The 15,018-nt window shown below is 50.6% G+C and overlaps 1 protein-coding gene across 3 annotated transcripts in view; it reads right to left on the reverse strand.

The window, feature by feature from the left end:
- The window catches only part of DENND5A (DENN domain containing 5A), a 40,847-nt gene that overhangs the window by 24,851 nt on the left and 978 nt on the right, over positions 1-15,018 (reverse strand). The window contains exons 2-8 of one of the 3 annotated variants that reach the window (XM_077286642.1): positions 11,992-12,063; positions 10,324-10,433; positions 8,353-9,004; positions 6,408-6,595; positions 3,309-3,626; positions 2,896-3,111; positions 2,361-2,595 (exon numbers count right to left, since the gene is read on the reverse strand). In XM_077286642.1, coding sequence (XP_077142757.1) covers positions 2,361-2,595; positions 2,896-3,111; positions 3,309-3,626; positions 6,408-6,595; positions 8,353-9,004; positions 10,324-10,433; positions 11,992-12,063 — 1,791 coding nt within the window. Of the gene's footprint in view, positions 1-2,360; positions 2,596-2,895; positions 3,112-3,308; positions 3,627-6,407; positions 6,596-8,352; positions 9,005-10,323; positions 10,434-11,840; positions 11,966-11,991; positions 12,064-15,018 lie in introns of those variants that run through there. The other 2 variants (XM_077286644.1, XM_077286643.1) reach the window with 2 other exon arrangements.

A 15,018-nucleotide genomic window follows, 5' to 3' on the forward strand; every position in this document is an offset into this window, starting at 1 on the left:
CCTCTCTCATCTCCCCTCCCGCTCGCTCTCATCCCCCCTCCCGCTCCCTCTCCCATTCCCCCTCCCTCTCTCATCTCTTCCCCCTCCCTCTCTCATCCTCCCTCCAACTCACTCTCATCCTCCCTCCCGCTCGCTCTCCCATCCCCTCCCTCTCATCTCCGCTCCCGCTCGCTCATCCACCCTCCCGCTCGCTCATCCCTCCTCCCGCTCGCTCTCTCATCCCCATCTCGCTCTCTCCTCTCCCCTCCCTATCGCTCTCATACCTCCTCCCGCTCACTCTCTCATCCCCTCCATCTCGCTCTCTCATCTCCCCTCCCGCTTGCTCTCTCATCTCCCCTCCTGCTCCCTCTCATCTCCCCTCCCGCTCCCTCTCATCTCCCCTCCCGCTCCCTCTCATCTCCCCTCTCGCTCGCTCTCTCATCCCCCCTCCCGATCGCTCTCTCATCCCCTCCATTTAGCGCTCTCATCCCCCCTCCTGCTCGCTCTCTCATCCCCCCTCCCGCTCACTCTCTCATCTCCTCTCCCGCTCACTCTCATCCCCCCTCCCGCTCTCATCCCCCCTCCCGCTCGCTCTCCCATTCCCCCTCCCTCTCGCTCTCTTCCCCCTCCCTCTCTCATCCCCCCTCCAACTCACTCTCATCCCCTCCATCTCGCTCTCATCCCCCCTCCCGCTCACTCTCATCCCCATCTCGCTCTCTCATCTAAACTCCTGCTCCCTCTCTCATCCCCCCTCCTGCTCCCTCTCTCATCTCCCCTCCCGCTCGCTCTCATCCCCCCTCCCGCTCGCTCTCATCCCCCCTCCCGCTCACTCTCCCATTCCCCCTCCCTCTCGCTCTTTTCCCCCTCCAACTCACTCTCATCCCCTCCATCTCGCTCTCTTCCCCCTCCCGCTCACTCTCTCATCTCCTCCATCTCGCTCTCTCATCCCTTCTCCTGTTCGCTCTCTTATCCCCATGTCGTTCTCTCATCTCCCCTCCCTATCGCTCTCATCCCGCCTCCCACTCACTCGCTCATCACCTCCATCTCGCTCTCTCATCTCCCCTCCCGCTTGCTCTCTCATTCCCCCTCCCTCTCTCATCCCTTCTTCCGCTCTCTCATCCCCACTCGCTCTCTCTTCTCCCTCCCGCTCACTCTCTCATCTCTTCCATCTCGCTCTCTCATCTCACCTCCCGGTCGCTCTCTCATCCCCCTCCCACTCGCTCTCTCATCCCTCCTCCCGCTCGCTCTCCCATCCCCATCGCTCTCATACCTCCTCCCACTCGCTCTCTCATCCCCATCGCTCTCATACCTCCTCTCACTCGCTCTCTCATCCCCTCCATCTCCCCTCCCGCTCGCTCTCATTTCCCCTCTCGCTCTCATCCCTCCTCCCTCATCCCCCCTCCCGCTCGCTCTCATCCCCTCCATCTAGCGCTCTCATCCCCCCTCCCGCTCGCTCTCTCATCCCCCCTCCCGCTCTCATCTCATCTCCTCTCCCGCTAACTCTTTCATCCCCCTCCTGCTCCCTCTCTCATCTCCCCTCCCGCTCTCCTCCTCCCTCCCGCTCACTCTCTCTTATCTCCTCTCGCTCGCTCTCTCATCCCCCCCCACTCATCCCCCCTCCCGCTCACTATCTCATCCCCTCCTCCCGCTCGCTCTCTCATCTCCCCTCCCGCTTGCTCTCTTATCTCCCCTCCCGCTCGCTCTCATTTCCCCTCTCACTCTCTCATCCCCCCATCTAGCGCTCTCATCCCCCCTCCCGCTCTCATCTCCTCCCCCGCTCACTCATCTCCCCTCCCGCTCTCCTCCTTCCTCCCACTCTCTCTTATCTCCTCTCGCTCGCTCTCTCATCCCCCCCGCTCATCTCCCCTCCCGCTCGCTCTCATCCCCTCTCCAGCTCCCTCTATCATCCCCCCTCCCGCTCCCTCTCATCCCCCTCCCGCTCACTCTCTCATCCCCTCCTCCAGCTCGCTCTCTCATCTCCCCTCCCTATCACTCTCATCCCTCCTCCCACTCACTCTCATCCCCTCCCGCTCTCTCATCTCCCCTCCCGCTCTCATCCCCCCTCCCACTCGCTCTCTCATCCCCCCTCCAGCTCGCTCTCTCATCCCCCCTCCAGCTCGCTCTCTCATCCCCCCTCCTGCTCGTTCTCTCAACCCCCCTCCCGCTCGCTCTCTCATCCCCCCTCCCGCTCGCTCTCTCATCCCCCCTCCCGCTCGCTCTCATCTCCTTTCCCGCTCGCTCTCTCATCCCCCCTCCTGCTTGCTAATCCCCCCTCCCACTCGCTCTCTCATCCCCTGCCTATCTTGCCACCATCTATCCACGCCTGGCAACACACTGCACTTCCAGACATTCACACTGATCCGATAAGTAAATGCCCCGACCTGCTTCCTCGAACGCCGTGCACTTCTGATACATGGATGTGCGCAGGGTCGGCGTCCGGACGTTTAACAGTCGGATCTTGTCCACTCTGACATCGAAGACTCGTAAAATGGGGTCTTTGTCATCGTCATCGTGGCACATGATCTTATTGTCAATGAAGGAGGCAAACATCTGCGTTTCCAAGAAACGTGAGAGGAAAGGCAGGTACGGCTCGGGCTGGTCCGAGAGGAAGGACGCCTGCACAAAAAGAGATGGCCATGAAAAAAAGGGCAATCCTTGTAAATAAAGAAGTTTTACAACTTTTTAAAAAAAACTTTGTGCTTCAATTTCTCAACATTTTCAAAATCTCCATTTGCCATCAGTGAATGGCAACCTTGTTATTTAGAACCAGAGGCTGATATCCCATCCTGACCTAGACCTGCTTACACAGCTGAGCATTTGTTACTGTTGTATTCAGCCTAATTAGCGCTCAGGAGGAGAACTGAACTCTACACTGACAGCCAGCAGAGATCTTGAAACATGTGATACATTGCACACCTTGTCGTAGTTCTGCATCTGCTCGCGGTTCGTAAACCAGGACTCCTTGTCTTGGCTCGGCTGGATGACAAACACCTCGTAGTCGGCAAACATCTGGGTGAAACGGTTGGCGAACACTTCCCGGATGTGAATGTTCAGCTGGTGGACGCGGAGCTCCTCCTCATCACACTGGGATTTTGCGTCTTTCTTACTGGTGGTCTCTTCTTTAACATCCACCTACAAGGAAAGAAAAGCGAAAATCAGACTGTAGACAAAAAAAAAACAACGCAGAAAAGTCCCAGCATTCAGCTTAAGACCTACAGGTAATCTTCTCATGTACTGACAGCAAACAGAGATTGTTACCCTATTGCACAAGAACATTACTCAAAACAGTCAAGCTTTCCTGGTCACTGCACCCCCTGATCTCGCCTCACCTTCTCCAGGCTCACCCCCGTCCTCTTCACCAGTGCCTGTATCCGGGCCAGGGTCTCATTCTCTTTCAGGAGTTCGAGGGAGCGCAGCGGCGACCCCGCCAGATTCCCGTTCTTCTTGTCGGACACCAGGTCAACTGTCTTGATGTTCTTCAGTTTGGAGACGCTCTCGCTGCAGTGCAGATTTCCTTCAGGGGGAATCCCAAAAGACATGAGGACCTCCGAGACCTCCTGGATGAACTCCAGCTTATTGGGAAACTGGGGAAGATCTTCTGGCAGCTCGATGAAATGGTTATCAATGTCCACGAAGCACAGGTTGGCCTAAAGAAAGGAAGGACATGACGGCTCAGAGGCCCAATAAGACAAACCGGGCCCAACAAGGTCACACAGAACAAAGAGAAAAGGTTCTCAATATACAAAGATCAGCGATGACATCACTGAGAATGCCTCCTATCCATCACCAGAGATCAGCGGTGATATCACTGAGAATGCCTCCTATCCATCACCAGAGATCAGCAGTGACCTCACTGAGAATGCCTCCTATCCATCACCAGAGATCAGCGGTGACATCACTGAGAATGCCTCCTATCCATCACTAGAGATCAGCGGTGACATCACTGAGAATGCCTCCTATCCATCACTAGAGATCAGCGGTGACATCACTGAGAATGCCTCCTATCCATCATTAGAGATCAGCGGTGACATCACTGAGAATGCCTCCTATCCATCACCAGAGATCAGCGGTGATATCACTGAGAATGCCTCCTATCCATCACCAGAGATCAGCGGTGACATCACTGAGAATGCCGCCTATCCATCACCAGAGATCAGAGGTGACCACCGAGAATGCCTCCTATCCATCATTAGAGATCAGCGGTGACATCACTGAAAATGCCTCCTATCCATCACTAGAGATCAGCGGTGACATCACTGAGAATGCCTCCTACCCATCATCAGAGATCAGCAGTGACATCACTGAGAATGCCTCCTATCAATCACCAGAGATCAGCGGTGACATCACTGAAAATGCCTCCTATCCATCCCCAGAGATCAGAGGTGACATCACTGAGAATGCCTCCTATCCATCATTAGAGATCAGCGGTGACATCACTGAAAATGCCTCCTATCCATCACTAGAGATCAGCGGTGACATCACTGAAAATGCCTCCTATCCATCACTAGAGATCAGCGGTGACATCACTGAGAATGTCGCCTATCCATCACCAGAGATCAGCGGTGACATCACTGAGAATGCCTCCTATCCATCACCAGAGATCAGCGGTGACATCACTGAGAATGCCACCTATCCATCACCAGAGATCAGCAGTGACCTCACTGAGAATGCCTCCTATCCATCACCAGAGATCAGCGGTGACATCACTGAGAATGCCTTCTATCCATCACCAGAGATCAGCAGTGACATCACTGAGAATGCCTCCTATCCATCACTAGAAATCAGCGGTGACCTCACTGAGAATGCCTCCTATCCATCACTACAGATCAGCGGTGACATCACTGAGAATGCCTCCTATCCATCACCAGAGATCAGCGGTGACATTACTAAGAATGCCTCCTATCCATCACCAGAGATCAGCGGTGACATTACTAAGAATGCCACCTATCCATCACCAGAGATCAGCAGTGACATCACTGAGAATGCCTCCTATCGATCAGCAGAGATCAGCAGTGACATCACTGAGAATACCTCCTATCCATCACCAGAGATCAGCGGTGACATCACTGAGAATGCCTCCTATCCATCACCAGAGATCAGCGGTGACATCACTGAGAATGCCTCCTAGCCATCACCAGAGATCAGTGGTGACATCACTGAGAATGCCTCCTATCCATCACTAGAGATCAGCGGTGACATCACTGAGAATGCCTCCTATCCATCACTAGAGATCAGCGGTGACATCACTGAGAATGCCTCCTATCGATCAGCAGAGATCAGCAGTGACATCACTGAGAATACCTCCTATCCATCACTAAAGATCAGCGGTGACATCACTGAGAATGCCTCCTATCCATCACCAGAGATCAGCGGTGACATCACTGAGAATACCTCCTATCCATCACTAAAGATCAGCGGTGACATCACTGAGAATGCCTCCTATCCATCACCAGAGATCAGCGGTGACATCACTGAGAATGCCTCCTATCCATCACTAGAGATCAGCGGTGACATCACTGAGAATGCCTCCTATCCATCACTAGAGATCAGCGGTGACATCACTGAGAATACCTCCTATCCATCACTAGAGATCAGCGGTGACATCACTGAGAATGCCTCCTATCCATCACTAGAGATCAGCGGTGACATCACTGAGAATGCCTCCTATCCATCACCAGAGATCAGCGTTGACATCACTGAGAATGCCTCCTATCCATCACTAGAGATCAGCGGTGACATCACTGAGAATGCCTCCTATCCATCACTAGAGATCAGCGGTGACATCACTGAGAATGCCTCCTATCCATCACCAGAGATCAGCAGTGACATCACTGAGAATGCCTCCTATCCATCACCAGAGATCGGCGGTGACATCACTGAGAATGCCTCCTATCCATCACCAGAGATCAGCGGTGATATCACTGAGAATGCCTCCTATACATCACTAGAGATCAGCGGTGACATCACTGAGAATGCCTCCTATACATCACCAGAGATCAGCGGTGACATCCCCGAGAATGCCTCCTATCCATCACCAGAGATCAGCGGTGACATCACATATTCCTTTATAAAAACCATCTTTTGTATTCACCGCGGACAAGAATCCATTGAAAGGTCCATAACAATCGGGATTCTAGATTCTCGCTCTGCTTGTTCAGAGTCATCAGAGGCTTCTCTAGAACATTCTAGGACGTCGCCTTTACAACGCACATTCACCGTCCAATGTTGTATTTCTGCTGCAGAGAACGATCTGCCGATCACTGAGGATCAGAGAAGCCAGTTACTCCGAATACAGAAGTGTCAGCTACACAACTACAAGCTGTCCTGTACCGGTATGGAGAGCGCTCAGAGATTTCTGGTGTCAAAGAATAAAACACATGAAACCATGACGGCTGCCCGACATCTCCCCACACGGCCATAGGTCCTACCTCCTGCGGCAGTTCCAGCTTCGACCTGTCATCCAAACCATTGGAGTGTAAACCCATCAAATATGGCACCGGGGCATCGAGAAAGTGCAGGAGTGAAGCCGGCAGGATGGGGACGTAGACGTGCTGCCACTGGAACGGAAACATGAGGCCGGTGATAGTCTCCGCCACCGTCATTAATCTCTGGTAATCTGAAAATCAAGAGAGCTGTCAATTCATGAATAGCAACAGGGAGCATCAACCAGCCGGGGAGAGGGTTCAAGAAGGAGGACAGCATATCCTGCCCCAAACATACAATTCAAAAACTTCTATAATACTGCTCCTATGTACAAGATTATAACTACTATAATACTGCCCCTATGTACAAGAATATAACTACTATAATACTGCCCCCTATGTACAAGAATATAACTACTATAATACTGCTCCTATGTACAAGAATATAACTACTATAATACTGCTCCTATGTACAAAAATATAACTACTATAATACTGCTCCTATGTACAAAAATATAACTACTATAATACTGCTCCTATGTACAAGAATATAACTACTATAATACTGCTCCTATGTACAAGAATATAACTACTATAATACTGCCCCCTATGTACAAGAATATAACTACTATAATACTGCTCCTATGTACAGGAATATAACTACTATAATACTGCCCCCTATGTACAAGAATATAACTACTATAATACTGCCCCCTATGTACAAGAATATAACTACTATAATACTGCTCCTATGTACAAGAATATAACTACTATAATACTGCTCCCTATGTGCAAAAATATAACTACTATAATACTGCTCTTATTTACAGGAATATACCTATTATAATACAGCCCCCTATGTACAAGAATATAACTACTATAATACCGCTCCTATGTACAAGAATATAACTACTATAATACTGCCCCCTATGTACAGGAATATAACTACTATGATACTGCCCCTATGTACAAGAATATAACTACTATAATACTGCTCCTATGTACAAGAATATAACTACTATAATACTGCCCCTATGTACAAGAATATAACTACTATAATACTGCTCCTATGTACAAGAATATAACTACTATAATACTGCTCCTATGTACAAGAATATAACTACTATAATACTGTCCCCTATGTACAAGAATATAACTACTATAATACTGCTCCTATGTACAAGAATATAACTACTATAATACTGCTCCTATGTACAAGAATATAACTACTATAATACTGCCCCTATATGCAAGAATATAACTACTATAATACTGCTCCTAGGTACAAGAATATAACTACTATAATACTGCTCCTATGTACAAGAATATAACTACTATAATACTGCTCCTATGTACAAGAATATAACTACTAATACTGCCCCTATATACAAGAATATAACTACTATAATACTGCTCCTAGGTACAAGAATATAACTACTATAATACTGCTCCTATGTACAAGAATATAACTACTATAATACTGCTCCTATGTACAAGAATATAACTACTATAATACTGCCCCTATATACAAGAATATAACTACTATAATACTGTCCCCTATGTACAGAATATAACTACTATAATACTGCCCCTATGTACAAGAATATAACTACTATAATACTGCTCCTATGTACAAGAATATAACTACTATAATACTGCCCCTATATACAAGAATATAACTACTATAATACTGCTCCTAGGTACAAGAATATAACTACTATAATACTGCCCCTATATACAAGAATATAACTACTATAATACTGCCCCTATGTACAAGAATATAACTACTATAATACTGCCCCTATATACAAGAATATAACTACTATAATACTGCCCCTATGTACAAGAATATAACTACTATAATACTGCTCCTATGTACAGGGATATAACTGCTCTAATACACTGCCCCTATGTACAGGCTATAATGACAGGTGACCTTAGGGCGACTCACGCTGAGAGTAGAGGAGGATCTGGAACTCCAGGAGGGCGCAGGTGAAGAGCTGCACGACGTTTTCTACGCCCAGTAACTCGAACACCTCGTTTACAGGAAAGTCAAACAGGGGTAACTCGTTGGTGCTCGGCCGCTGACATATAATTGGGCCGTAGACCCCGGAGAACTTCAGGGACCTCCCAGTGGGCGGCAGAGGAACCTCGTAGAGGAGGTTGTAGATGTAGCTCTCCAGTGGCAGCGGCGGCGGCTGCGGGGAGGTGACGGCCTGGTGCAGCTGCTCCAGGACCTTCTTACACGCCGTCATGAAGGACATGGGGGCGATGAGACAGATGCACTTGGAGACGTACAGGGTGTCGCGGGTGATGTCGTAGGAGTTGAACCTCTGCAGCTTGGCGACAGACGAGTCGTTGTCGTCCTCTGCGCGGTGCGAGCCGTTGGTGGCCGACATGTGGATGATGTCGTACTCCGCGTTGTGCATGTGGTACAGCGTCTGCATGGCGCTACAGATCTGCTTGCTGGTGACTTCCTCGAAGAAGGTGAGAGCGAAACCGAACGTCCTGGATCCGTCCTCCCGGGTGATGATGAAGGAATGAAACTGAGGGTCCCGGCAGTCGGCCTGAGTCCTGAATGATAAGCCCTTGGGCATACACAGCTGCAAGACACCACAACGCCTGGCTTACATGTCTCCAGTCACACCCAAAGCAGCAGCCAAAACTCTGTGTGAAGAGCATGCCTTACTGGGCTGCATCGTGGGAGATGTAGTGCTCCAAACAGCTAAATATACACAGTGCTCAAATGTACAAATAAGTGCACCCCTCTCTCCTGGGGGCGGCCACAACACTGCAGCTGCTCAGATAAGTGGTTGGCTGCCCATCAGTGGCTAGTGAATGCAGCTCTGGGTGTGACTTGTGTACTAGAAAGTATAGAGAGGACGTGTGACTGCAGCTCTGGGTGGAGAAAAAAACCTAGCACTCAACTTGATGCGTATGTGAAATTTTATTTGTAGTACCCACCGCGTCTGACAACTGCACATCACGCCAGGTCTCTATCAGCAATTTACACCAGCCCAGCGCTTTGGCGCTGCATGTATATGTGCCCAGAGACACCTCTGTCTCTTTATGCCCAAGCCATAGTTAAGTACGTAACTGATGAAGGTCCGTATGAGGGACCGAAACGTTTGTTGGGTACTACAAATAAAATTTCACATACGCATCAAGTTGAGTGCTAGGTTTTTTTCTTTATTACATTAAGGTGTGGGAGCCTACCTTAGCACCATTCATACAGTAGTGCACACGGTTTTTTTCTAATAATGCAGCTCTGGGTGGGACTTGTGCATTAGAATGTAAAGATAGAACGTGTGACTGCAGCTCTGGGTGTGACTTGTGCATTAAAATGTAAAGAGAGGATGTGTGACTGCAGCTCTGGTCGATGTTCGAAGCTCTGGATGTGATTAGAGTTTTAATATTATGCAAGATCAGGAAAAGGAATAAGGTAAAAGCTGCAGACCCTTCTCCCAGGGGCAGACCCTTCTCCCAGGGGCAGACCCTTCTCCCAGGGGCAGACCCTTCTCCCAGGGGCAGACCCTTCTCCCAGGGGCAGACCCTTCTCCCAGGGGCAGACCCTTCTCCCAGGGGCAGACCCTTCTCCCAGGGGCAGACCCTTCTCCCAGGGGCAGACCCTTCTCCCAGGGGCAGACCCTTCTCCCAGGGGCAGACCCTTCTCCCAGGGGCAGACCCTTCTCCCAGGGGCAGACCCTTCTCCCAGGGGCAGACCCTTCTCCCAGGGGCAGACCCTTCTCCCAGGGGCAGACCCTTCTCCCAGGGGCAGACCCTTCTCCCAGGGGCAGACCCTTCTCCCAGGGGCAGACCCTTCTCCCAGGGGCAGACCCTTCTCCCAGGGGCAGACCCTTCTCCCAGGGGCAGACCCTTCTCCTAGGGGCAGACCCTTCTCCTAGGGGCAGAGCGCACATACCATGCCCACCGCATCCTGGTCGAACGCGTTCCACTCCACATTTTCCGGATACCGTGCTAAAACCTTCGACTTAAAAGTGCGCCGGAGGGGGGTCTGCTCGAAATTTTCTCCTGGAAGGAAACGGTGAAAGAAGCCGACAGGTTAGAGAAGCCGCAGGTTCTCCGTGAGGGAGAGGGGGCAGCGATCAGCGACACACAGGAGAGGGCAGAGAGCCACCTGCTCACAGAGGAAAGTGCGTTAGTGGAGAGTTCTCCAAGCAGACGGCGGCAGCACCGCCATGATACCAGCACAGAAATGGGGGAGTGGATGACGGACAGTCCAGGGGGTCCTCATCACTGGTAACTGGAGGGGTTAAAAACATTCATCAGAGATGTAGGGGTATATTATATATAGGGATGGAGACCCCCGACCCCACATCATTGCCGGAAGCCATATTATGGGCAGGATGAAAGCTCTGCTCTGGGGTAATTCAATAAGGAGCATGATCTCTGGTTCGGGGGTCCGGGGACTAACGGTCTACAACGTCGCCCTCTTCATTCACTGATATCATCAGCAGCGAAACTACAGACGGATTAGAAAGCTAAAAAGCCAAAATCAGGACAAACACACAGGAAGTGACTAGAAAAAGCAGAAGACGGAAAGTCCAGAGCGCAAGAACAAAGTGAGAAGAGTGCCAGCATCGAAAGAGTGCGAGAGAGAGCGAGAGAGAGAGCGAGCGAGCGTGAGAGCGCGAGAGAGAGAGCGAGAGCTCCCCGTCAGTGAGAGGCCAGGCAGCTCTGGGACCTCCGGCAGCAGCGGCGGTCACTGACTCCACAGATGAAGCCCAGAAGACGAGCGGCCACAATACCGCGGTGATCACGCCCAGCGCTGCTGCTCACAGGCCACGTCTCAGCCTCCATCTTGGATGTCCGCGGTCACCGCAGATTTACATAAAGTGGAATCTCTGAATAATGACTGTTTGTGTTTTAGCTTTTCACCATTTCACAGTCTCTGCTTGCTGGCAGTAAATGGAAACCATTGCTGAAATCTCCCAGGATACCTTATAAAGGTCATGGACACCTTTGGGGCTTTGTTTTTTTTTCACTTAAATGGTTGAGTTATGTAAGAATCCATCAGCGAGCTGCAGTTTGTAGGTTTTTTTTTTGTATCTGCCCCACTTCACAGTTCAGCTCTCTATTCCTATGGTGTGTGATGACACCACAGCACAGATCAGACAGCTCACTGACAGGCCTATAAAAGCCGAATAGGCAAAATAAATCCAACTGTACAAATTATCTTTAATTTAAGTAAAAATAAAATCCCCGCAGGCTCCAATGTGCCGTCACCCCTAATGTTTCCATTCACTGATAGAAGGCGGAGATCTTAAAATGATGACCAGAGTCAAAATATATTAGATGGCGGCAGGACTCGCTCTGTGAAGAGCACAGACAGATCTGAGGTGTCGGCCACGCTGCAGCTGCGCAGGATGCTATGCTGCTCCTTTAATGACCGTCTTACCACCTGGGGCTACATCTTACCACCGGCTTGGGCATCCAATGAGCCTCCAGCTTTTGCAGAACTCTGCATGGCAGCTGGACAGTCACCCACGGCCGCTGCCCACGGAGGTCACGGCTCTACAGCGGTTTTAGTGTGACGGGTGCGGCTCCCGGCTGCAGCTCCTCCGATTACCTTCCGGCGCACAGGACTGGAACCGTCCGGGGCCATCTCTGTCTCTAGAGGCGTGAATGTACTCACACAGGGCTAGATGTAACGAAATAACAGGATTATCAGCACACAGCAACGGCAGGACCCCCGGAAGCCGGGATCGCACGACTTCCCTGTAGTGCTAAGATATTAATGACCATCAGGAATCCATATTGGTAGCCTGTCTTAAAGGAACCTTTAAGATATTACACAATAACAGTTTAGCTTTGTATCTTCTGTAATCTTCCTAAACACCTGGAGACTGTATTACTCCATCAATATTTAATGAGAGCGTGCATGTTTATAATATTCACCCAATTATCACTGGTGAGAACGGTGCATGTTTATATTACCGCACGGCTCTTCAGTGGGAACGTGTATGCATCCAATTACTGCATTGTTTCGTTATTAATGTTTGGTGAAATGTCGTGTTTATAGAATGGTGGGATACCCGGTATCAGGAGAATTTTGGGCATGTCATTTTCGGTGATGTATTTGTCCGGTGTATTTTGACATCTGAAGTGCTGGCCACTCAGAAGAGAGATATTATATAGGACAAACAGGATTTGTTAGAGTTTGTGTAACACTTTGTGTTGCAAGAATTTGTTTGTTTTTTTAACAATACATAAGCTGTGGAAGATGTCAGCGAAGACAGAAGCCTGTTAACCTGTGGATCGGAGGGGACGCCCGTGTGGGTCTACAGTGTGGATATCCCAGGAAATTCTGTCTTCGCCGTTCGCTTCTCACGGTTGAGGTTTCCGGACAGATGATATTGCTATTCCTGGTGAAGTTTTGCTTTTTGCTTATGTAGTGTGCAATGTAAGTACTTTACCTTTGTGATTTATATTATGCAAAAGTGTACGCAATATCACACTATTTACTGTTTTCTGCAATCGTTTAATTATTGTAATAAAATGAATCGCCTTTAAAGCCGTATCCGAGTCCTTTATGTACTTGGCAAAACAAGCCCCCAGAAGCCGAGATCACGCCCACGACACGACACCCGGGATCGCACGACCCCACCCAGGTCACACGACACCCGGGATCACACTACTGCCCCCCCAAGAACCCAAGATCACACTACTGCCCCAGACACACGCGACCTCCTCCAGACCATGGGGATCACAAGACCCCCTCCATTCACAATTCTGCCACTTTCTTGTTTGCTTAGGCTGCAGATTCTCTTATTAGAGTATAGACCAGGGGTTTCCCATCAGCTCTTATCAAAGAATGCTGGGAGTTGTAGTTTCACAACAATGCTGCTGTGTTTCATTCTGAGGGATGTGCGGGGATTATGGGTGACATGCTACAGTGAACGGGGTTGGGGGCATCCTCTAGCAGAATCCTGGATGCAGATCTCGGTGTGACTGGAGGAGAAGATCAGTTGCGTATGTGCAGAATGACGATATGTATCCGAAACCGCCAGATACAAACACAGAAACCAATTGGTGGCGGTATAACCCCCTCCCTCCAGGTGGGGGCAGTGGCGCACACTAATCCGGAGACTCACCTGCTGCTCATCTCAGTGACTCCAGGTCAGGAGCAATGTCCACTGGAGCTAGAGGTGGTCTAAAGGCCACCTGCTGCCCCATGCTTTACACCGCAGCTCTGCTTCCTTCCATGTGTGTGTCAGATACATGATTATTCCAGATCCGAGCTCTCCCACATCAGTCTTTCCATCGGACCAGCCCTCAATCTTGGCGGTGCGCTCATCCACTATTGTTAGTCACGGTGGCCATGACACCTGCGCACCGGGAGGCTCTGGGGTTTTGTCCGGGTCCCAGTAGACCGATATAATGACACCAGGTAACTGGCAGCAATAGCCGAGACTTCAGGATGCAGCGACAACCTTTGGGCCGACCTCATCTGCTGGTCACAACCTCTGCTTGCTGTCAGTAACAGGAACCATTCATTCCTTTCACCCAGATGCACCTGACTCACAGCTGATTGTTTGTTACAATTGTGTCCATTCCTCTAGAAGCAGAAGGCAGCACTGATACAAGACTAGACACAACTGTAACAAACCCTCAGCTGTAGAGCAGGACTTTCTCCTAGTCAGCCATGTATACAGCTAATTCACTGACAGCAAGCAGATGTTTATAGAGGAGGGAAGAGTCAGGACTGTCCCAGTTACGGTCACCGTGGAGTGGTGCGTACAGTCACTGTGGAGGGATGGCGGTCACCGTGGAGTGGTGGGATGGCGGTCACCGTGGAGTGGTGGGATGGCGGTCACCGTGGAGTGGTGGGATGGCGGTCACCGTGGAGTGGTGGGATGGCGGTCACCGTGGAGTGGTGGGATGGCGGTCACCGTGGAGTGGTGGGATGGCGGTCACCGTGGAGTGGTGGGATGGCGGTCACCGTGGAGTGGTGGGATGGCGGTCACCGTGGAGTGGTGGGATGGCGGTCGTACGGTGCCGTTGTTGTGGGATGGCAGTCGTACCGTACAGTTTATTTACTGCAGGGTATATAATCATTATGTTTCTGTCAGTGGCCGGTGTGAACAGGCGCTTACATGCTGCGGCACACCAGTTTATACAAAGCTACAAAGTTGGATCCACCCTGAGCGTCATCATCTGTCACACTGTGTCAGGGGTGCCAGAACTGACCGCCGAAAAAGAACGAAAACCCAGAGAAAATGGAGGGAAAATGGCGCAGCAGAAATGCACTCAGCAATACGGCGTCGTGGGCGCCAAACCATTCACCACTGATGGCGGCGCAGGAAGAGAGGGGTTAAAACCCGGCGGCCGGGTGTACGACAGGCGGATACATTACACGCTGACGTCCCCGCGGGCACCTGGACCCCGGGGGTAAAACGCAGAGCGCGGCTGTGACTACAGATACAAACCGCCGTAACCAAGAAGATCTTACTGTGTGATGTCATCAGCAGCCGTGACATCACCGGCCCACAGAGACCCAGCGGACGGACTGTGCACATGGCGGACCCCCGGCAATAATAGGGGGGGATACACATCACATGTGATTGGTGCGGCCACTACCTGACATCACAGCAGC

Source organism: Ranitomeya variabilis, chromosome 2 (assembly GCF_051348905.1).
Source record: "Ranitomeya variabilis isolate aRanVar5 chromosome 2, aRanVar5.hap1, whole genome shotgun sequence".
Classification (NCBI taxonomy): Eukaryota; Metazoa; Chordata; class Amphibia; order Anura; family Dendrobatidae; genus Ranitomeya; species Ranitomeya variabilis.